This window comes from Manacus candei, unplaced genomic scaffold, assembly GCF_025592945.1.
Source record: "Manacus candei isolate 608988 ecotype Guabito, Panama unplaced genomic scaffold, ASM2559294v1 h1tg000014l, whole genome shotgun sequence".
NCBI lineage: Eukaryota > Metazoa > Chordata > Aves > Passeriformes > Pipridae > Manacus > Manacus candei.
In genome coordinates this window covers 78,695,981-78,720,077 of record NW_026138062.1, presented here as the reverse complement: position 1 = coordinate 78,720,077, position 24,097 = coordinate 78,695,981, and the positions used below count along the sequence as shown (strand labels likewise).

At 36.8% G+C, this 24,097-nt stretch overlaps 1 protein-coding gene across 2 annotated transcripts in view; it reads left to right on the top strand.

The window, feature by feature from the left end:
• GBE1 (1,4-alpha-glucan branching enzyme 1) overlaps positions 1-24,097 on the top strand; it is a 144,927-nt gene that overhangs the window by 48,807 nt on the left and 72,023 nt on the right. For both annotated transcript variants that reach the window (XM_051780127.1, XM_051780128.1), the window contains exons 4-7: positions 10,407-10,532; positions 12,478-12,613; positions 15,087-15,177; positions 15,957-16,166. In XM_051780127.1, coding sequence (XP_051636087.1) covers positions 10,407-10,532; positions 12,478-12,613; positions 15,087-15,177; positions 15,957-16,166 — 563 coding nt within the window. The remainder of the gene's footprint in view (positions 1-10,406; positions 10,533-12,477; positions 12,614-15,086; positions 15,178-15,956; positions 16,167-24,097) is intronic.

The window sequence follows — 24,097 nt, the reverse complement described above, 5'->3', positions numbered from 1 at the left end:
AGTGTGACTTACTGGCAAGTACTTCCTGACTTTCAGCTGTATTTGTGTCTAATGTTCAGAGAAGATTATAGGTCAAGGAGAAAGTCGAAGATAAACTTTGGTATTGTAGTGGACTTACTCCACACCTTGGATGCCCAAGTCTTGCCAGGTGGAATCCATACCAGCCACACAGCCAACACTGGAGCTGTTTGAGGGGAGCTCCTCTGAGGCATTATGATAAAATATTCAAGGTATGCTACTTTAGAGTATTGAAAAGCAGTTGAGTTAAAGCGCTTAACGATGTGTGGGGAGAATCAAGTGAGCTCAGCATGGAGGAAACACACCACCATTCACTGCACTTTTTTATTACCCACCAAAGAGTGTGTGACCTAAGGTCTCCTGAATTGTTGGACAGGGAGACAACAGCAACAGCAGAGAGAGGACAGTGGAAGCACCATTGGGGGCTGTAGGCTATCCCAGTTCATAAGGCACTGTGGGAGTATGTGAAAGGAAGCAGAGGTGTTGAGCATGACCTGCCTCATCCCCAAAAGATGTTTCACTGTCAGTTTGAAACAGCTGTGAATGGAGAATCAAAAAGAAAACCCACCATGCCACAAGCACCCAGTTGCAAGGTGCATTATGCAGCAGTTGTCCTTTATACAAATTCTTCATAGCTATGAGGGTGAGTGGGTGCTTGGGTGCCCCTGTTACACACTTCCTCGGCTTCTTCTCTGCTTGGCATGGCTTGAAGCAACTCTAATAATTTACACTTATTATGTGTAATGTGCTTTATTATGGTTGCTTTTCAAACCATGCTTTTGTACCCCAAGCATCTTAATTAAGGGGCTAACATAATACATGTAGGAATGTTTTTATATCATGCCTACGAATTTTAATAGTATTTGAGCTAAGCCACTGTTGTTATGGTAACTTGAGTCTGGTTAAGTCATAGCAGCAGAAAAAGTATTTTTTGAACTGTGTTTTAGAGAGTCCAGTTTTCCTTTGATTTATTGATTTTGGTTTTGGAAAAAGTTTTCAAAGTTTGGATTCTAGACTGAAAGAAAAGTTTGAATGCTATCCCTCAGCACAAATGTGTGTTATTCCTTTGTAAAAATAAACTGGTTGTCCCTCATACCTAATAATGCCACCTTTGTGTAGCTAACAATTACAAATCCATGTACCTGGATGATTAAGTGAAGCATTGTCCCCACACTTGTGCCTTTTAAAAATCAATTGGGAATTGTTTCTGTGTGATGTTGCTTTCATTTTTAACAACTCTCCTATGGTTTCCTGGATTTTAACAGTTTGATTTTCCTATGTTGTTTTTATCTCTCTCTGTATAGATATTTGGTAATACTGGGTTACTGGCTTCATCTTTTGAGTTAGTTTTATATTCAAACAGATAATATAGTGTTTTCTAGTTTTGTTTTTTTTTTTTTTTGGTTACTATTTACTAATTTTTCTCAGTTTTCTAAGAAAAACGTGGAAATAAAAAAAAGAGCAAAAGCTTTCCATTTTAATCTGATCTAGTAAACTAGGTAAACATGTTCATAAGTTCTTGAAAGCAATAGAAATACTTAAATCACAAATGGAGCTATATCTCCCTCTTTTGGAAAGTCAAGGCATGACTTTGTTACTTGGCTTAGAAGATAGGCTTTTACCTCTCTCATATCTTGATTGTACTTTATTTTTAATTTGTTTTCTTTCCCTTGGGGGGGAAGGCAAGCTGAAAGAAGGGGGAATTGTGAACAAATATTTAATATCCCTAATAAGTTTAGATTATGAAAGCTGATGTCATGATGTATTTACAGAAAAATAGTTTGCACAGCAAATAAATCTCTCTCTAGTGATTTCTGAACTACACAAATTCATCTGCAGAACTTTGTTAAACATGTAAACCAGCTCAAAAGCACTATTTTGTGTCTGATAACTAAGGAATATTTTTTCAATATTTGATTTGAATGCTTGCCCCTTTAGCTGATTTTAATTGCCAGAAAATTGCTTGGAAGAAAAAGAACAAACCAGAGAGCTTCGTATCAGCTGACTTAGTTTTGACAGTGACTGTAAATTGATAAGGAAAATAAAGCTGGAGAAAGGGAGACTCTGAATCATGTGCCTGGTGTTCTATTACTTTTCCTTTCCGGTGTAACTGATTTTGCAATTTAGGAAGGAGAACAGCCTGGAAGAAGCAACATGCTGTCCATTCTTTGCAAAACTTAATTTCAAGGTTTGTACTCAATTCTCTGTTAGGAAATAACTTCAGTGACTGCAAGCACCTTGACAGATCCGCTTGATTTCTTGGTTGTTGGGAAGGGCAGGAATGGAGTATGGTAAAGCTTTTCAGAGGAAGTTGAGTTCTGGAAGATCTCCCATTTACCATGTGTCTTGCCCCACCACTTTGGGTGGAGGGTCCATTTGGAAAGGTACTCCTGACTAGGGGAAGCTCAAGTGTAGAACAGCTTCTGATTCCTTTTCCTCCTTGCTACCTCTCCCGAGCTTTGTTAGGAAGGGCTGTGCAGTAGCAAGAAGAGCGAGGCACTAGTGATGCTGTGTTTGCTTCTTCATTCCTTGCCTTCTGTTTCTGAGGCTATTAGAGAGAGAAATGTTTTATCTGGTCTCTAAAAATCTGTCAGGTAGAGTGAGACAATTACAGAATAATGCTCTCAACAGTGCTGTTAGATCCCAATTTTTTTTCAGGCTTTTGTATTTTTATCTAAACCTTCTTTGAGGCAAACTGTCAACCAAGAATCTTTAAATTCTGTCCCTGGGTTCTGCAGCAGGTTGCATTGCGTTAGCAGAAAGTGTTCTGCTGTGGTGCCATGTATTAAGAGCCAAACATACCCTCTAGACTGTAGTGCTTCTCTCCCAAACCAGTGCAGATCTGTAGAAAGACTGGTAATAGTTGCCCTCTTCCACCTTCCTCTGTGTGTGTGAGCAGGGTGGGGTGGTGATGTGATTTCAGCTGCTCTTGTAAATGGGCTCAATTTACATCATCCACTGGCAAAAGCTTGTCAGAACTGTGTGTTGTATCCTAGGGGCTAAACTCAAGATTGGGTTTGCTTTGTGGAAGGAAAGGTGATGGCTGAGGTGTGCAGGGAAAGGCACTTTCAGCTGTTGGATTGTAGCAAGGTGGGGGTCAGTCTCTTCTCCCAGGTAACAAGTGACAGGATGAGAGGAAATCCCCAAGTTAAGCCTGGGGACATGTGGATTGGATATTAGGAAGAATTTCTTCACTGAAAGGGTGGTTAGGCATTGGAACAAGCTGCCCAGGGAAGTGGGGGGATGCCATCCCTGTAAGTGTTCTAGAAAACATGTGGATATGGCAGCTGGGGACATGATTTAGTGGTAAACACAGTGATGCTGGACTCAGTGATCTTTTCCAACCTAAACAGTTCTGTGATTCTCTGTTTCTGTAGCAACTTGAGGGAGTGGAGAAAAGGATCAACAATTTTAAGAAAAAGATAAATGATCTTACAGTAGGGTTGTATCAGTGTCTAGAATGCAGGAACTGTCTTTGAAACTCAACAGCATTTAGGAAATAAAATTTAAGACCAGGTTCTCTTACAGCAGCAATGTGTCTGAAGTATATTGGGTCAGAATCTTTTATATTCTTGTAAATTATTAGTGCTTTCTCTCGTTTACCTTATTTTTGCAAAAGTCAAAATGTAGTCTTTATTTGTCTACAGTGCACATTATACTAAAAACCATCTTTGTATACAAGCAGTGGTTTTCCTTCTCCTTGCACTTATAGAACGACTGAGGGAGGGAAATACCATGATATTAAATTTCTACTGCATTTCATGCAGTAGAAAAATTTGGTTATGTTTTTATGGCACCTAACAAACTTCCTGGAGAGTCTCTTAACAGCTTTTCCTGTCCACCTTTTAGATTTGGGGCTGAACTTGCTTTTAAATCAGATGTATATTACTGAGATGAGGTGGTGTTTCCACCTGTGTTCCTGTGGCTTTTGAATTTGGATAATCTTGTCTCAGAAATGAATAGATCTGAAGCTAATGAAATGCTATAGATTGTAAAATACTGAAATAATAGCTTATTGCCCTTATATAAATAACAAATCACTGACATTTCCATATATATATTAAAGCTAGTCCAATCTCTCATTATATTAGCTATTGTTGGTTTGATGGCTGATTTAATTTCATCGTTGTATTAAAAACCACATACACCAACAATCATTCCAACTGCTTTCAAGCTATTAAAGTAATGAAATAATAATACAGTGTTTCAGAGCAGTTTATTGGTTTGCATATATTCCAGTTATCTAGTTATCAGTTCCTCATTTTCCTTTCCTCAACTTGAGTATAAATGACAAACCACTGTATAACAAATTCCTCAAACAGCAGAAATATGTCTAAATTCTTTATTCTTTTGTCAAAAAAAAAAAAAAACACCAGCAACTCACTAGATGATAGTTTTAAATGAAAATAGGTGTCTGAAAAATAAGGAATCATCAAGGCAACAGGGCTTTTTATTTCTATTGTTTGACCCTATATTTTAGTCAGTAGAAACAGAGGCAGACACCTTATGGGAGCACACATCATAATCAAATAAAATGCTCATGTATGGAATTGAAGTCTGCTTTAAATGCAGGAACTGACAACTAAAGGAATGGTAACTAAGCAGAGAAATTGCCCAATCTTTTGTGTAACTGTCACTTGAATTCTTCTCTCACCCTGTTCTGAAGATCTGTGTATGTGTAGACTGGAAGTTGAGGTAACCAAATGGAGCTGATGTGAAGAGAAGATGAAGGTAGGCAAACACAAAAAGAAAAAAGAGTTATTCACGGGCATTTGAATTTTAAATGCAGTTTAAATGCAGTGGTTTGTGGCCTGTTTCTGCACAGTTTCATCTGTGAAAACAACAATGTCTCTGTCATTAATAACATGGCCATATTAAACTCCGTTTTACACACGGTTTTACTTTTTATCTACATTTGTGAGAGAACTTTTAAAGTGTTGCAAAACTTTCAGACTTATCCTTGTAGACAGTGTAAGAAAAAAATGTGTGGCTTCTGTTTATAAATAGCCAGCAAATTTCCCTGAGTCACAGTAAGTTGAAAGTTGCCTGGCTGTAAATGCAGAGTTTTTCTTTAAATGCCCTGAGACATCCAGAAGGGGTTGGCAGATGCAGTGGAGGTGATATGGAAGACCTGTGCTGTTTTGGGAGGGCAGAATAGTGGGATACCCAAGAGTCTCAAATGTCAGAAAACTCAAGGCCCCTGAATCTTGTTTGTTCTGCATTGGCAGCACCATTACATTAAATGAAACCTATTTCAGCTTCTGAATTGCTCCAAATGTGTTATTGCCTTTTTCTTTATGGCACTGGACTGCCCTCAGAGTGATGTTTTCCCCTTAACTGTAATAAACTCCTTTTGAGAGTTTTAAAGATCATCCAAACAGACCCATAACCTCTATACTTGGTTTTATCCTACAGCTAACTCTCCATTTCATGAGTTTCCTATACTCTAGTGGACAATGTGACTTTTATACTAATGTTCTTATGAGATTTAGGTCCTGCCTTGTCTTTCAGCAGCCCAGCATTTGGATAATTTTTGCACACCAGTTTTTACATACCTTCAAAACCAGTCTTTGTGGGTTATGGGTTTCCTTTTACTGCAACCATGCATTTGTTTTTCTGCTGATTTTTATTCTGATCAGAAAGTTTTTACTTCAAAATTAATCCCTGCAGTAGCACTGAAGCCTTAAACCTCAGGTTGCCAACGCATGTTTTTGCTATCTTGGGTGTATTCATCTACAAAATCCACTGCTCTAATTACAGTGGTTTGGGATGCTAAACTTCAGGTGGGCTAAACACTTCAGATAGAAATTTTGAAAATACACCCAACATCTCTATAATGGAAAATGAATACAAAACACATGTTTTTGACTTTTGCATACAAAAGATGTGCAGCTTTAGGTGAAGGTCTTCACTCTTGTTGTTTTACAGTTGGGCTTATATAAATTGTATATCTGTGCCATGTCCACTTTTAGAGCAAATTGACTTTTTAATGTCAAGTTTTGAAGGATGCTTTTGTTCTGTCTGACACTTACTTGTGGGAGAGCATTTATTTACATGTATTTATATTTCACTTGGAAGCTAAAATCATATGACTTTCAATGGTCTCATCAAGGATTTTGCACTTTTACATATTATGTGAATGTATTTACCACCAGAGGAGGGGGAAAAAAACCAAAACTACTCAGGGTGAGCCATTTGTAGAGTTGATGTAGGCAAATTCGACATGACTAACTTTGAATCTTCTACATTATTTTATTAGAAATTTCTGCTGGGTGAGACATCTTGGAGATTGAGCAAGTTGGGGAAAGACTTTTTAATAGAATTCTGAACAGAGGCTGGCTGTTGTAAGAGACTTCCTTTTATACACACAAAAAAATAACCATTATGTTGTCCTCCTATTATTATATTTTTTACAGTAAAATATTTTTACTGTAAATTTTTTTCAGTAAAATATATTTTTTACTGTAAAATATTATATATTTTACAGTTTGACAGTAAAATACTACTTTATCTTATGTTTCAGACAGAGATGTTTAGTGTAGATGGTGGAGAGTTCTTTACATCTCTCATTTTGTGAATGTAACACTTTTTGAGATACAGATTTCTTTCTTCTTAACCAGTTTTGGGTATTTTTAACAGTTTAAACAAGCAGTAGTTTTTGTATCGAATGGTGTGGTGTGCTTCCTCATATACCTTAGGGAAAGAACAAAGACATAGCTCTTGAAAATAAAGTAGGTAAATCCCAAGGCAAGTTTGTAGAAGCCAATTTAACGAACATCATAATGTTATATATGTTCTTTAGAGAACATTTTCTTGAGTTAATTAGGAAATGTAAAGTCACCTATAAAGTGTTGATGGACTAAATGGTAGCTACCTTAAGCTGCAACTTTTCTGAAATTGGTTTTACTCAGTTCAGACTAATTTGGAGCAAAAATACAGTATCTATTAAATAGACTTAGAGGTACTTTGTCAAAAGGGCTGTGTAGTGACTATATTCAGTATTCTTTATACATACAAAACTCATAGCAGCACATGCAGAGTATACATGGCAGATACTTTTTGTGTCTGAACACTGTAGAGAATGGACCACAAATAATAGTTTGGGGTGAGTGGAGCAAGAGGTTTTATCTGTCTTGGTTTTGTATATATTTTATATTATTACTCCTTTTAGTACAGCTTTTACTTGGGTGCAATTATTTCAAGAAATGCCAAAGCAAATATGGGAATGAAAGCTGTTGGGGTGTTTTCATTAGTGTTTCTATTTGTAGCTTATAGATCAACCTTCTACAGTATCAGGAGAGAAGAAAAAGTTGATTGAGTGAAGAGCTTGGTAATTAAACCTAGGAGTGACTCTGTAAATGAAATTCACATAAAATTAGAAAAAGTGTTAAGCAAACATAGGAATCAAGAATTGAATTTGTCTGGGATCACTTGATAGAGGTCTAAGAATGCTGTGTTGATTATGCTTCTGTAAACCAGACACTGAAAGGATTCAACTTTACCAGCTTTAGTGTTTTAAGGATTCCTTTTCTGTGTTAGTGATGTTCCTTTTGACTCTGCTTTCTCTGAGCACAGCCCATGATGTTCAAAACTTACAGCAACACATAAGCAAAACTGAGGTTTCTACTGTTGTAGTGAGGTTAATCTACAACCATGGCTGGATATATTTGAAAAATATTTAACACCTCCTGCACTGTGAAGAAGGCAACAAATTTGTTTAAAATAAGTGCTCCTTCCACACTTTTAGTGATTTTCTTTTTTTTTCCTGATGTTGGCATGGTTAAATTTTGTGGCTTCTATAGTCGGATAAATATATCCTTTTCCTTTAAGCAATGGAAGTTTTCTTATCTTCACATAATAGAACTGAAAGTAAAGTTTTAAAATAAATGAACCCCAAAATTTAGATTGTGAGCCTTAAAATAGAGCAGACTCTAAAGTCTAATACTGTTGAAGTGTATAGACCCAACTCTGAAAGTGGTAGATTTCCACCACCAGTTCATATATTGACATTGTTACTATCATAATATATGACAAATAAATGTTTGTCTTTTCTTCTTGGAAGTTTTAGTTCTAGCTATTAAAATTCTGACTGTGAAAGTCGATAGAAACTTGTATGAGTCCCTATAAGTCTCTCAGTTCCTGAAAAATCCAACCATTAAACTTGACTTTGTAGATGTTTCAAATAAAAGCAAAGCTAGTACTTCAACAAAATGACTCCTGAGAAGCTGGTAAATCAAATGCACTGATGCCTCAAAAGCAAGGGAAAGTGTGGTCAATTTGAGCTGAGTGACTGCAGAGCAACAGAAGTTCTTATATGTTGTCAGAAGGATGGGATACAGAGCTATGGTTATCTAACATGTGCAGCATAACTGTAGAAGTGTGAGTTTAAAAAGTGAGATAACTGGCTGCTCATTTAAATGGATTTATAATCTCTCTTTTCCTTAACTGTTTTTCTTTGCTTAACAGTTTAAATTAAAGACAGTGCATGACTGGGTTTTCTATATCATAATAAATAAACTTTCCCCCCCTCCAGGATCATTTTTGGATTAAACCAGTACTGCATCTAATTAAATAATGGTCTGAATGTAGATTAATTACTTCTTATTTCTTAAGTGGTGCCCACCCCTCATAAGCCTGTCAAGTATAAATTGCCCTAAAATATTAAAGAAAAAGGATTGCCAACACGAATAATTAGTTACAGTTTTTATATTCAGTAATCATCTTACTTCTGTGATGGGTAAATCAGGAGAAAATAATAAAAGAAGCAACAGCATCATCAGAAGTATCTTATCAGAAAGAGGAGATAAGTTTTATTATTTTAAGAGTAACTTGCAAATTGTCAGTGCTATCAGCAAGGAGGATCCTAATAGTGCTGCCATATTATGCAGAAATACTCTTTGGGCCAGCTTTTCTAGCACAGTTACCAGAAGAAATTTTCCATGCAGCTGTACAGTGTTTTCAATAAGTTCCTCAGCTTTTTCTGATGAGGTGGTTAGTATGTAGCAGTACATACTGAGACACAGCAATCCTACTTCCTTGCCTTACTCTGTCAGCCTCCATCATCTTTCTGCATGTTTTCCTCCTTGTTGGTTTAGATGACCTTAAGTATTTTCCTCCTTGTTGCTTTAGATGACCTTAAAAAGGTCCCCTCCAACTGACCTATTCTATGATACTGTGATTTTACTTTTTTCTGTGGTTAGGTTAAGGATACAGATTATCAAAACAATGAAAGACACTTGCCAGAGGCAAAAAGGCAATTCTTTGATAATTGTCCTCTTCCAGACTATGTGTTAGGAATTGGGAGCAAAGACAAGACACTTGTTTTTAAAAACCCAGCCATCGATTTCTTAACAAAAGCAGAATTAAGAATTGCAGGACTTCACTTGCTTGTACATTTTTAGGTTGTAAGTTTGCAAACCTTCTGTGTTACTGTTATAATGGCAGCCAAGACACGAAGGAAAACCAGAGTGGTGCTGTTCCTTCTGCACTGAGGCCTTACTTCCTAAATATGCAACACTCTTCCAGTCAACAACATCACCTCCTCAAATGCAATGTCTTCTTCAGTGTCATCCTAATCATTATTTCGATTTTACTTTTCTGTTGTAAAATTAAAGTAGTCCAAAAGAGCTCCTAGTTTGTGTTTGGTCACTCTTATTGGTGAAGGGAAGCTTTATGAGCTTTCAAATGAAATAATGGTCCCTTTTCATGTCCTCCTATAAAATAGAGGAAACCAAATATGGAGAGTAAAATCAACAGTAATACTTTGTTTTAACATTAGAATGATGAAGGATAACAGAGACACTGAAAAGACCCAGCAATTTAAATTTCACTTTTTCCTCTTTTTGACCCAAAAGCTGTCCTGCGCTTTCTTGTGTTATTTGTGGTTCTGGTCTATATGACATTGGTAAGGACTCACAGAGCATAGAAAAGAAGATGAAATTAAGATTAAAATTGGCTTATTAAATTGTTTGCCAAGTTAAACAAATCACAGTTCTCATCTTCATAGCATTACACTGCATGTCTATTTAAATTTATGAGAACACGGACAGGAAATAGCAATGACAGGGGAAATGACAGGGAACCGAACAGTAATCCATTTGGGAAGGCTTTTTCTCCCATTACTTACATAAAGCCTGTATATATCCTCACCTTTCAGCTCTTACTCATGAACATCACTCCTGTGTCTGGCATGTTTGGTTTACTGTCCCTTTACAAATCACCTCAGTGAACAGAGTCATTCTTCCCTCTCTCCACTTGCTCTGTGTATTCGTGTGTCCTTTAAATTAAGTTTCTGCGTGGTGCACTATTTCATTCCCCACCCTGGTTTGCATAGGAGGTGTTCTGTGAGTTATCTGTGACTGCATGCATATGTTGTGGTTATTTTACAGGTGGTGATTCGTGCTCAGAACGGCGCCCTCCTCTATCGTATTTCACCTTGGGCGAGATACGTAGTCCGTGAAGAAGACAAAGTGAATTATGATTGGGTGCACTGGAATCCACCACAGTCATATATAGTAAGGCTTAAATATTATTTTCAAGAGGTGTATCATGTCATCTTTGTATCCCTGTTTGGAAGAAAATAAGAGTTATTTCACAAAAGGGAGATTGCAAGCTAGTTAAAGTAGCTACCTGAGAAGTGAAGGGGTTTTATTCATGGCTTTGACAGAAACAGGTGACTTTAATGATGGATGTTTTTGAGCTACTTTTTTTCATTCTTCTGTAGAATATATGAAAAATAGTTACCTGTTAAAGTAGTATTTTAAACTTGGTTTCCCACTTGTTAGGCAAGATTGACAACTGTTCCATGACTCAATGTCCCTTCCTGGTACGGAGAAGAGCAGGGAATTATCAGTACTGGATTTATGAGTTAGCTATCTGCAAATGCTAAGTTCAGTACTCAATAATAAGTCAATGTTGTATGAAGTCAGAAAAAAAGCTTTCAAAAGTGCTCCAGTCAAAAAGCTCATGCTCCAGTCAAATCCTAGTTTGCTGGTATCAGGAAAATCCATTTATTGAGTTTAAAGCCCTCTTACTTCTCACGTACTGCTACAAAAGAGAGAACTCTTTAGCTGATATATGAAAAACACCCTCAGAGAACATTTGGAAGCTTCAGACCATCCAAGTGATGTTACTTCATATCACAATTCTTGATGTTTCTTACAAGTGTATGCAGTGTTCTGTGTAAGAGAAGCTGCAACCCCTGTATTGAATTAAATTTGAGCACCCACCTGAAATTGTGAAGCAGCTGCTTGACCAAGAAAGGGTTACTCACATGGCAAATATTTTCTTAAAAAAATAGAAAACATAACATACAGTAATTCTTATTTAAATGTATAGTTTTTATCAGTGTAGTGACCTACAATGCCTGTGATGCTTTGTGACACCTCCATCCTCTGTAAGAAAAGGAATGGAGAGGGAATTGGAAATGCAGTGATTGACATGACCTGGAGTGAAAAGGAGGCAAGAACATTTGGGTGCAGACAAGGCTTTACTGTGCAAAAATAAAGAATACCTTTATGAATAGGGGAGGTGTCCAGTGGAAGAAAAACACAGGCAACACACCTCAACCAAAAGTTTTGTTCTTCTCCTTGTCCCTTTAATTTCTGTCCGTATATATATGGTTTTAATTTTTTTCCCTCTACCTTTTCAAAATTTCACTTGAGTAATAAACTAACATGTAGAATATAAAATCTTGCAATTTTTTCTTAATTGCGAGAGGGAGGAAAAGAAACGTCTTTTGGGGGAAAATAAGTTTTAAGCATTACTTTTCCAGAGTGGTTTTCCAAAGTTTCTCGGACTTTCTCAGTTTGTTTTAAAAAGTAAAATCCTGATCAAGTATAAGCTCTTCAAGTGTAAGGAAGAGATTTTGTAATTAACTTCAATTGCTTCTGTATTCTTTAAATATTTTCTCCCATCTGGAAATTCTGTGTACTCTTCTACAGACTTGGGATTTTTTAATTATTTCTTAGTCCTAAGTAATTGAAATATAGGTTACTCTGTGCTATGGAACTGTATTCTTTAGGAATAAAATGTTTATAAATTTCAGTTTGGAGAAGGCAGAACAACTTCAAATACCTGCAAAAAGCAGGTTTGCTTGAAACATAAAAGCTTATCTTTCTATTTTTCTGTTTTATTTTCAAACAAGCTTCATAGTAATTCAGAAGAACTTTAAGTGTAATGTTTACTATCAGTCTGTACACTTTAATGTAATTAAAAAAGGGTATAAGAAAAGTGTTGAATCAGGAATGTCCAGTTTCTTGTTCATAAAAATGTTAATTTGAAAGAGACATTTGCTTTAATGGTTTAAAATGCTTAATTACTTATGAAATGTTTCTGCTCTTAGAGAAAAAAACCAAAAGAAACCTTAAATTGCTTTTCATTTTGTGCAAATCGTGTGATTGTGACAACACTCCTAAGCTGTTCCTAATGACAACTTGTTTGTTTTTACTCTCCTTGTAGCATAAGCATCCTTCCCCCAAGAGATTAAAACGCCTAAGAATCTATGAATCTCACGTGGGGATTGCTTCCCCAGAAGGGAAAGTAGCTTCTTATAAAAACTTCACATACAATGTACTACCTAGAATAAAGGATCTTGGTAAGTAACACAGATTTATGTACTTGCGCTCTTATTAGAAAAGATAACTGTCAAGTGTTTACAGTTGCATTTTCTGATTACACATACTATAAAAATAGATTCTTGGTTGAGCAAAACTTAGAAACAAGTGAAATCTATGGAGAAGAAACAAAGACTGAAATAGGATATGTGAATCAAAATCCATTTCGCAGGCTTTGAAGTAAAATGTGATTGCTAAAGCCTAGATAAATATTGCAGGGCAGTTTGCTTTTAGCGTGCTTTTCAACTTGAAAAAGGAGCTGGTTTTGTGAAAAAGTCTTCAGAAAATACTACATTCCAAAATGGCTCTACTAATGTAAAGCTTGATTCTAAAGAGAGGGCAAGAAGTACATGGATTTTTTTTATTTGTTTGATTTTTTTGCCAGAGTAAGCAATGTACATTTTTTTTTTTGTTTGTTTGTTTTTAATCCCTGAACAGTAGCTATGAAGTATCAGAACATGGAAACTTTAAATGTGAAAAATATTCTTCAGGAAAAAAAACTTCTACTATATTGGAGAGGATGTATGAAACAGCTGGCACCATTATCTCAGGAAGTGTAGCAAAACTGTTCTACTCAATTTCTCTTGGATTATTTTTTTCCCATGATGTCTTTGCACTGTGTCTGTAATGGACAGTATTAGAGCTTCCTGGCTTTTACTGCCTTGTGGTGAAATATGTTTTGTTACACTCAACTGTAAAATAAACGTGACACCCATAGTTGAAACCTCTGTGTATGGTGGTTGTGTTTGTACTTGATTTTTTTTTTTTTAATTTTATTTATCAGGGTCCCTGAATAAGCCATATGTTTTTGTGTAGGTTTACATGTTAAATCAGTGTTTCATAGAATGTGGCTTTTGCCCTTGGATAAAGTTAAGCTTGCAGGTGGGATGAGGGACATCTACATGTCTGGGGGCCCTCAACAAAAAGTAAACTTGGACTCAGCATTATGTATCTGTGACTCCTTACTGCCAAGGAATTTCAGTTGTTCCAGGAGGTTAATATGATTTACAGAATTAGGAAAGCATTCTGCTTTACCTACGAGTTTCTCTTTGTACAGAAATGTCATGAAAAGGCTGATACACCTCAAAATAAAAGCAGTATCAAATTTAGATAGCTAATGTTCCTTCTTATTTACATTAAGTAGACATTGTGGGAGTTAAGTATTTTTAAAGGTATTTTTAAGGTCTGTTAGATTCAGTTGTGGAATGTCTTACTTGTTAGGATAAGTTTTTAAAGACATTACTATATAAGAATTGTAATGTATTAATAGTTTGTAAAAATATGTGCATGACAAATAGTGAAATAAATAGCAAGCAAATTGAATGAGATCAATTTGATACTGTGTTGCTGTTTATTTATAAAAATGCTGTAAATAAGAATAAGTACAATGAGCCTGAATTATAAACCAACAATGAATCTGACAAATTGTTGAGCTCATGCCAACTGTCTTCTAACAGTAGCTCTGTTTTTAAATGTCATAGCTATAAAAAAACCCCAAGAACAATAAAAAAACCCACAGCATCTTGTCTAAACTAAAGAATGAAGATTTGGTTCAGACTAAGTGGTGGTAGTATGAGTTTTAACAGCCTGTAGATAAAACCTGAAAGTTATCTGTTGTTGGTAGTACACACCATTGGAATAGACTGCCCAGGGAAGTGGTGGATTCTCCATCTCTGGAGGTTTTTAAGATGAGACTGGATGTGGCATCAGCACCATGGTTTGGGAACCACGGCAGGGTTGGACTTGATGATCTCAGAGGTCTTTTCCAACCCAATTGATTCTATGATTCTATGACTTCTTGGAAGGTCATGCAGTGACAGGGCAAGGGGGAATGGCTTTAAACTGAAGGAGGATATGTTTAGTTTGGGTATTAGGAAGAAATTCTTTACTGTGAGGGTGGTGCAGGTTACCCTGAGAAGTTGTGGATGCCCCATCCCTTGAAGGGGCTTGAGCAACCTGGTCTAGTGGAAGGTGCCCCTGCTCATGGCAGAGGAGTTGAACTGGATGATCTTTTAAGGTCCCTTCCAACAGAAACTATTCTGTGATTCTATCACAGCATGTGCAACCAGTGAATAACTCCACACCCAATGACTGCAACTGTCAAAAGTGAAGCAGAAGTTCAGGATGTGCAGATTGGCATAGCTGATATTCTGAAGTTAAATAAAAGTTATACTCGCATATCACTTATTTCTTTCTACACCTGGGAGTTTCAATATTCCTAGTTATGTGTAGATCACTTGACAAATTGACTGTTTCTTTTGTAATGGAAGATCATGTAAGTATAAACTATTAGGTAGAATTGCCTCCTGAAAGTTACTGGATCTTTAGTGGTAAATCACTAGAGTCAAAGGCAACTAAAAGGGGAGAAGACTGAAATGAATGTTGCAGGTGTTGAATCCTCTTTTAATTATCCTTAAGGCATAATTTTTTTGTTATATTTCTTTTTTTTTATAGGGTATAACTGTGTCCAGCTGATGGCTATTATGGAACATGCATACTATGCCAGTTTTGGTTATCAGGTCACAAGTTTCTTTGCAGCATCAAGGTAGGTTTAAGTACTTCAGCATCTGTTCTTTTACCTTCTTTCCCATCCACTGAAATCAGTATCTCTGTATGTGTGTTTGCAAGGGAGTGTTTAATGGAAAGTAATGGCTTAGGTATTTGCTCAAGCTTACTCTTAAATCTGAAATCAATTTGGCACAGTGATCAACTGCTCTGTGAAACACTTTGTATGGGATACAAACAAAAAGATTATAAGTAACTTCAGCTGTCATAGCATATTCTGGGTAATCCACCTTCAGCAGTCTTTATGCATGGGTTTTGTGCTGTGGAATTCTTGGCAGTAGCAAACAGGATGTGTAGGGCATTCTTTTCTGACAAACAGAACTGTACACTGCTTGCTCCTAATGCACTTGATTAAAACCATGGCTCTGTGTGTTCTGTAGGAACTTTTTCCCGGGTTTGTAACAGGCTGTGCTTAGGTTTGAGGCCTTGGGTGAAAATTGCTGATAAACATGAATTCACGTTCGATATTAAATAGAAGTTTAAAGTTGCATCAGTTTTTATACTGAATTTGATGTATTAATAGATTAAAATGGAAGAATAAAACAATCTATTTCCGCAAAACGTTTTCATAATGAAAAATTGCTTAAGTAGTAGCTATTACTTACAACCTAACATTTTCAGGGGCTGAAAAAATAACCTGTGTACAACTGGTGATGAAGGACTGCTGACTTGGATGTAGTTTGCTTGATTAGTGTTGGGCAATGGCAGCGTAAGTCCCGATTTGTACAATTCATAACACGTCCCGTTTTGCTGCCGCAGCCGCTACGGAACTCCAGATGACCTGAAGGAGATGATTGACGTTGCTCACTCCATGGGCATCACGGTGCTGCTGGATGTGGTGCACAGCCACGCCTCCAAAAACTCGGAGGATGGTCTCAACCAGTTCGATGGGACGGATTCCTGCTTCTTCCATTCCGGTTACAGAGGGAACCACCAGCTCTGGGACAGCAGGCTCTTTGACTATGCGAAGTAGGTATAAAATGGCACTTCAGCTGTGGGAGTGGGTATTATTTCTTACCAGTTCTAGTAAAACTACACTATTTGCCAAATTAAGTCAGTTGAGTTGTTCAGCAGTTATAATAGGTGGAATTAAATTCCTCTACTTGTCTAAACACCTAAAATCTAACACTAAATGATAGTGTTGAGGTTTCGTTATTCCTCTGTCATCTATGTCATCAATATGTGCATATTATGCACCATGTGCATTGTATGTATTACATAATGGTGTAGGTATATATTTTTTTTATTTTACATTATTTATATGTATAGATGCCTATTTAAATATTTAATATATATGAATATGTATTATATAATAATATAATTGTATGCTTTATTTATGCATTATAAAATAGATTTGTATTTTCATATTATATGTAATATGTTTTTATATAAAAATAAAAGGATGAGAAGAGCTGAAGAAAAACTTGTAAGTTCTGGAAACTTATTGTCAGATTGTCAGGTCGTTGAAATATAGGAAAAGTTTCCCCCGAGGACAATTAGCTCCATTCCAAAGAGCTTCCAGAGGTCAATCAACAGTTAATACAGAGCAGGAGTCATGTTCAGTAGACAGTTTGAGACCCAGTTTGGACACACTTAATTACCTGGTATAAATACAGCATGTGTCAGTATGCCTATTAAACCCAGATGATTATTAACATTTAATATTGTTTACTGTGTATTCTCTGAGGTATTGAGGCTGAGGAGATTGATGTTGTATGCTGAATATTTCAGTGGTTTAAAAGGAGAAACAGACACAGGCAACCAGCTTATTTCACATTTTTATGTGTTCATCCCTGAACCACCTTGATTCCTCCCTTTCCTTGTCTTTGATTCTTCCCTGAAACATTCCACCATCAGTTTTGCATAACTTCACAATGTCCTTAAAGCATGCCTTAATAAATTCTATACAGCATCACTCACTTATTCCAGGATAAATTCTCTTATATTTTTTCCCCCCTTAAGATGCATGATAATCTGGTTTGACCTTTTTATGAATTGCAAAGTTCTGGTTTAACCCTTTCAAGGTTACACTGGAGTGGTTCCTGTGGTGGCTCAATCACTCAGCATCTGTGGAGTTCTGGTCTCTTGTTATTCTGTCAGTTGTTAGGTTTTGTGTGCTGCAAGTTTCTCCCGTTTTTCTCCCTCACTCGCATTGAATTGCCATGAACTGGATGTGTCTAACATTGCACTATTGCAGAAGTCATAGCATGGGCCAATGGAAACTCCTGCAGGGTAACTGAGTTTCAAATAAACCAGGTGACCAGTGTGAAAAGTGGTCTTTTTGTGGTCCATAGTGCATCCTATGCACTATATTAGTTAATGGGATGAGCTGTTCTTTATTTACTTGGGACAATTTAACAGAATAATTCAGGGGGACTTTCTGAATTGGGATTTTAATTATTATAAAAAATGCATTTCAGTATGTTTAATAATTTTCTGAGTTGCTTCCTGTTAATCTTTAAGTTCATATTCCACTAAATTGTATTGTGAACTGTTTCTAGTCATTAAGGGCTGCTTTCCTCATAATATCTGAAACACTAAATATTTTGTGTGTGTTTATAGTAAAATTTTAAGGCTTAAAATGTATAAGCATCATGTTTATTTTAAGTTACTCAAACCCAATTAAAAAATAGTTTGATTTTTTCCTGGGTTTTTGTGTGTGAAAGTCCCAAACAAAATTGTGAAAGAATCAGAACTGACACTTCATTGCAAATGTTATTTATTTTTTTTTCCATTTAGACTGTATTGACATGCTGCTAATTTCCACACCAGTGAATGAGCAGCTCTAGTCTGGAAGAGGGGAGTGTAAAAATCTGAGAGAGACTCAAGTTGCTGGCAGATGTTGCAAATTTGCTGAAAATAGAGGACACCAAACACAGTCTCTTGAATGGTCTACAGAAAAGCTTACTTGCTGAGAGAAATTTCTCAAGCTAATACAGGCTTCTGTCCTGTACAGTGCTTGTACTAAATCCCTTTCCTTCTGTAGTGGGAAGGACTGTTAAATCCACAGGTACTTAAACATCAAATGCAAAGAATGCTCAATTCACTTTGGAATTGAGAGAAACTAATTCTCTGCCACGAAAGAGATTAAGGAACAATTGCTTTATCAGTTTAGTCTGTCTACATTTTCTTTGAAAGCCAAGATGTAAGTAAATTTATCTCACAGCATTTGCAAGATTATTCAGCTGTCTGCAAAGGGGACTGTGAATACTTACTGTAACAGAATGTGACAAAAAATCTATATCCATGCAAAAAAAAATGTGTTATATGCCTGATGTATTTTAAATACTATTTTATAGTAAACTTTATATAAATTGAGATTAGATCCAAGCAAAGCAACAGTAAAACTGTTCAAAGGACAACTTGGATTTTGTATCTTTAACTATAGTGCTACTTAAAAAGGTGAAAGCATGTTTTTGTATTTAATTTTTTTTAATCTGTGTTCATACAAGTGGTGTATAAACAGGGAGCTTTTCTGCAAGTTCTGAGCAGCAGTTTAAAATTTACTGTTCATGGTGTCACGGGAGAATAAAACCTCAATTTCATTGAAATGAGAATTTGCAGGTAAGATAAATGGACAAGTAAAAGATTATATTCTGCTTAACTCTTTTCAATAAAAATACTATAAATTGTGCTTTAAAATCAACCAAAATATACAGAAACAAACTTTTACTTTCATGATTTCCATAATTTTTGCACATTTTTGAATTTTTCTAAAATCTGGATCCTGCGTGGTTTTTTTTTTCCCCTCAAATGCCAGTTTGGTGAATCTTAGTCTCCTTCATCTCCATCCCTTGTTGGCTATGTCTGTGTCCATTCCCAGCCCCTCCCTCCCTCAGCAACCAACCCAAAAACCAGAATCACAAAGTTTAACTGAGAATTGCAGTTGATTTCATTTTTTTTTTTTTTTAATTACCACAGGCTCTAGACCTGTACTCTAGTTGGCACTGTCTAGTTAATTTTGTAGTAAATCAATTGTCTCTATTGTGTTCCTGTTTAAGGCAGCTCACTTAAAATACCTGCAAAACACCCTCCCACCTTAAGCAAGGATTCTGCTCGTAATTAATTTTGCAAAAGCTAACTATAACAATTTTTTCTCTTACTAAAATCATATTCAAAGGTTATTCAGCTGCCAAGTTCATTAAAAGTGATGCTGTAGACTCTGGAGACCAGGTGGGATCACAACTAGAGTGGTTGATTGTGTTTTGATTTAAATTCATTTCTCCAAATAGCAAATGTGTCTAAAATACTAATCAGGCAAAACAATTTAAAAATAATTGAGAACAAGATATTACCTAGCAAAGATAAGGGTTTACTTTTTTTCCCCCCCAAGTGCTATGTAAATAGAATGTCTAAATGATGCTGCCTTTCTAGACTTACTGAGGTCTGAATGTATTGGTTTTATTTTTAAGTCTCTTCCTGTTTTCTCCTTAGACTTTGTTAGATCCTATTCTGTCCTAATCCAATTATAAATGTCAATAGGTACACTGATGTATTTCTGTGAGCCTTTAGGAATAGTAGTAGAAGTAAAACTCAGAACTCATGTGATGCCTTGAATTTTGTTTGGTTTGGGGTTTTTTTGGGGGGAGGGGGTGGTTTGTTTAGTTGTTTTGTTGTATTTTTTTTTAATACTGTGACCCTTTTCAACTGAGCACTTAGCCAAAATTTTAAGTTCTTGCACATTCTAGGAGGTAAATTTGGCACAAAAGTCAGAAGTTGATTTACGTTCTGGTTTTATTTTTGATGAGTACAGCTTTCTTGAGTGCAGCAGTATGATCAGTAAGAGATGATGTTGGTTACAAGGTTTTGGGGCCAGCAGGTGTCCTGGCATCTCCTTTGGGGCTTTTTGGTGCCTTGCTTTCAAGGCTTTTTTTTAGATTGGATTTTGTGGCCATACCTTGGGGTTTAAAAATCATAACTAAGCTATATAGTGGGAGAAATCTCTGCTTTTATTTAGCCTTTTCTTCCTCCTTCAGTTGTATGAAGTGTCAAGTGATGTCCCTGCCGAGTGTGCTTTGAAACGGGTTTAGAGTATAAATGTTTTGTCCCTCAAGCCACAATTTTTACATCAGGGCAACAGATGACTTGCTAGTCCCCTGCTGCCTAACCAGATGTTCTCTCCAGCTCACTCTTCTAAACTGCTGGGGGAACAGGTGATCATAGCTCTGTCCTTTTTTTTTTTTTTTAATAGTTTTTCTTAAGGTGGGTTATAAAGTACCATAGCTCAGAAACTGCTTTTAACCCCCCTTTCAGTGCAGCAGAAATAGGGCAGCTGTTAGGTGCTGAAGCACATGTGTTAGTTGTGGTTAAGGTGGCCTGTTCCCCAGCTTGCCCCTCCAGAGTGGTGTGGGTCACCTGGGGCTTTTCTTCCCTGTGCCGTGGCCCGTCCCCATGGGGGTATCTTGGCTGCTCTCTGGCATGTAGAATGACACAGTGCTCCTATGTTTGGTTGCCGAGACTCTGGCCTCTTCTGCCACCCAGTGTTTAAATCCTTCATTGACCTCATGCTGTATTTTAAGGGGGAGAAAAGGTCCTCTGATGTCCTCTTGGCTTTGGGATCTGACTCCTTAAAGACATGTCGATCTTCCAGCATCTTCAGCACCCCCTATTGAGGGCAGTGTTTACTTTCTCCTTAAACAGCTGTTCTTCACCTGAATTGTTTTTCTTTCTTCTGATTGCCAACTTTCCACATCTGCATCTGCCGCTGCTGGAATGTTATTAGTAGGTGGAAAGAATTGGAAAATACATCTTTCAGGGTTTGGTATTTGTTCCACAGGGCTGGGCTCATAATTCTCCTATAAGAATAGCTGTCCAGAATTTGTTTGTTTTAAGTAGCCTACAATTCAACAATGACCTCTTCTAAATATCTGTGGAGGTGAAAACTTGTTGCCTTATTTGGGAGCATCCCCGTGGATTGTAGCAGTCAGTTTGCAGGATGAAATGAATATGCTGTTATTCTTTATCACTTGCACTGTTAGCATTTTAAATGGCTATAAACTCTATGAAGCACCACACTATTAGGTGCCTTGCCTAACCTAAGATTGAATTTAAGCAAAGTGGGACATCAGCATGAGTTTTAGAATGCAGATAACAAGCTATGGGTGTTCTTACCATCTGTCTCGGAGTCACTTTGTTCATGCATGTTTTAGAGTGCAAAGGTGGTACCGCTTGACCACAAACTTAATTAACTCACACAAAGAATAAGTAGGATTTAAAAACTGTCAGTACACTCATTGCTTCCAAAATGACACCTGAAGAGACCCTGCTGGCCAGGAAGCATGAGTAAGGTGGGAGGAAGGAAACTGCCACTACTTGCAGCAGACCCTTGATGGTACTGGGTTATCCTCTTTGCTGTTTTGCACCTTTCCATGTTTTCCCTTTTGAATCCTAGAGTTCCTAACAAACCTGTCTGTCTGTAACTTTACCTTTCCTACCTTGTTCTGAGAGTTCTGACAGTTCTAATCTAAAGACTTTTTTTCAGTTTCCTCTCAACTAAGTAATTTCCTTATAGGCTTAAACTGTACAGGTTTTGGGACACAATTGATCCCCTAGACAGGGGGAAGAGGAGAGGGAAATCCAGCAGGGGAAGATTACAGAAGATTCAGTGAATCATATAGGAAAGAGTTGACTTCCCAGAGTGTAAGGGCTGAAGTGCAGCTTCTGAGGATTTAGTAAGGTGCAGGTGACCTTTTTCCACCTGTGTTTGGGCTCTAGTAATGCCATCCAGTGGCATGCCATATTTGCCACAAATAATGGAGAGATACTTTGGCCATAATTCCACCGGGATTAAAGGCAGTGCAGTTGTCAATGAGCCAGACTCTCAGTCATTTGATATCTTTTTGGTTTATTGTTGGCTCTACGGTGATTACAGTAGGAACAGGGATGTAAATTGTGTTTCGTGATGTAAAACATTCAGCTATGCTGATTTTAATTCATTTCCTGCCAGTCTTCCTCCACTAAATTAGTTTAGGAAAGCTCTGTATTTAAAGATCCCCATAATATGCATTGCAATTTCATTTGGCTGGCAAAGATTATTTCTTAAAGACTGATTTAAGGAAGCACTGCTTGTGGTGTTATAGTGAGACTTTTATTCCTCCCTCAGCTCTCATAAATGTAATTTTTTTGATTACAGATTGATTTTAAAAACGTTGCTTGCTTATGTCCTTAGCAGTCACCTTCTGCTGACTGGACTTTGATGGTGACTGTGAGAGCATAAAAGTACTTTGTAAAGTTTAAACCTTAAAGTTTAAGACCTGAAGGTCTTAAGTCTGAAAATCTTTGTTTCCGTTTTCTTCTAAGTAACAGTTGTGAATGTTAGCAAGTAAACACTTACAAATATGGGGCCAATGCAGTTAATAAATTGCCTTTTTGAAGGGAATGAGTACTCAAAGCATTAATGGAAGGGGTGATATACAGAAACTTCCTGCAATGTAATTGGAAAAATTAAAATAATAGTGCAAAAAAAAGTTCCAGCCATAAGCATGTGATTTATAGTATATGAAGTCTAGACCTGCTATAGAGTTGCTTTAATTTTTTAATTAAACATTCATCTAGAAACTGAATTGTCTTACTGCACTTAGATTGATATAACAGACTGGGAGGCTTTTAAATCTGTAGTTACTCTAAAACTCAGAACTTCTTATAAGACTGTGGGTAACTTTCTTTGAAGTGTCCAGTTTCCCATATTAACCTCCAGTGTAGCAATCACAGCTTTGTGTGAAGTTTCAAAAATGTAACTGTACAAAAAGTGGTATAGCAATAAAGCAATATATTGATATGTGAAGGAAAGGCACACATTTTGAACTACAGAGGTGACCACTTGTAGCCAATAAAATTCAATCATATCTTGAATAGATGCAGCCACTTTCCTGACATTGATTATGGTATTTTGATAAAGATCTAAAATCAGACGAGATTCAACACACTGCAGAGAAAAATTTTGCATCAGTCTTAATGCAATAATGATCTTTCATTTGGTAATCCACACCTGATTGACAACTTTCACAGCACTCTTAAATGATTACTGCAACAGCAGCAGGTTACACAAGCAGTGTCTGTTGTGAATAGAAGATTGTGCTGGGGAAAATGCTGATGGTTGTATAAGTTTGAGATGAGGAAGAGGTTTTAAAGAATCCACAAATGAAATGGGGGATGTTGACTTTCTTCTAATAGGGTTTCATCCAAAGAACTTCAAGGCTGGATGAAAATTAGGCGTGGTACTGCTCATGGCAGGGAAAGAAGATGGGGTCATTAAGACTATTGTTTGGGTTTTTTCCCCTGATTCTAGTGTGTGCATGTTCTATAATGTAGAGAACCACTGGAAATTCAGTTTTTGAAAGCTTACTGGAGAGAGAAAGAAAATCGATAACAGGGAGCAAAACAATTAACATCTGTGTCTACAAAGTAGAAAACAACAAACTACCAAAATACTATGGCATTTCCAACAGTTAGTAGTGTGTGCATGGCCAACAGGTCAGAAATAATCTGCAAAAAATCACGTTGACCTGTTGTATTACGTACAGTTTTGAAAGGGGTGCCAGGTTTTCTTGAGGAATGCCATTTCATGGGCTAGCATAAGGACTAAGTTCCTGTCCCTAGAAGTTGATTGAAGCTGAGGATGGAGATCAGTGCAGATAACAGAGCTGGCCAGGCTGTTGCTTCATGTGGTGGCTGTCTCTGTCCTGCCAAATTGCTTCCTAGCTGTAGTCACTGACTGAGATTCAGCTTTGGTGAATGTTCTCTACAGGGATTATTTAAATGCCAACATGACTTTGGAACTGATGTGTTACTGAGAGAAATTTTATTGGAGTTCATACTTACGAAATGATTGGTGAAATTGTAAAGAAGATGAAAAAAACCTGGTTCTACTCTTCCCATTATAAGAGTACTGGATGGACAGA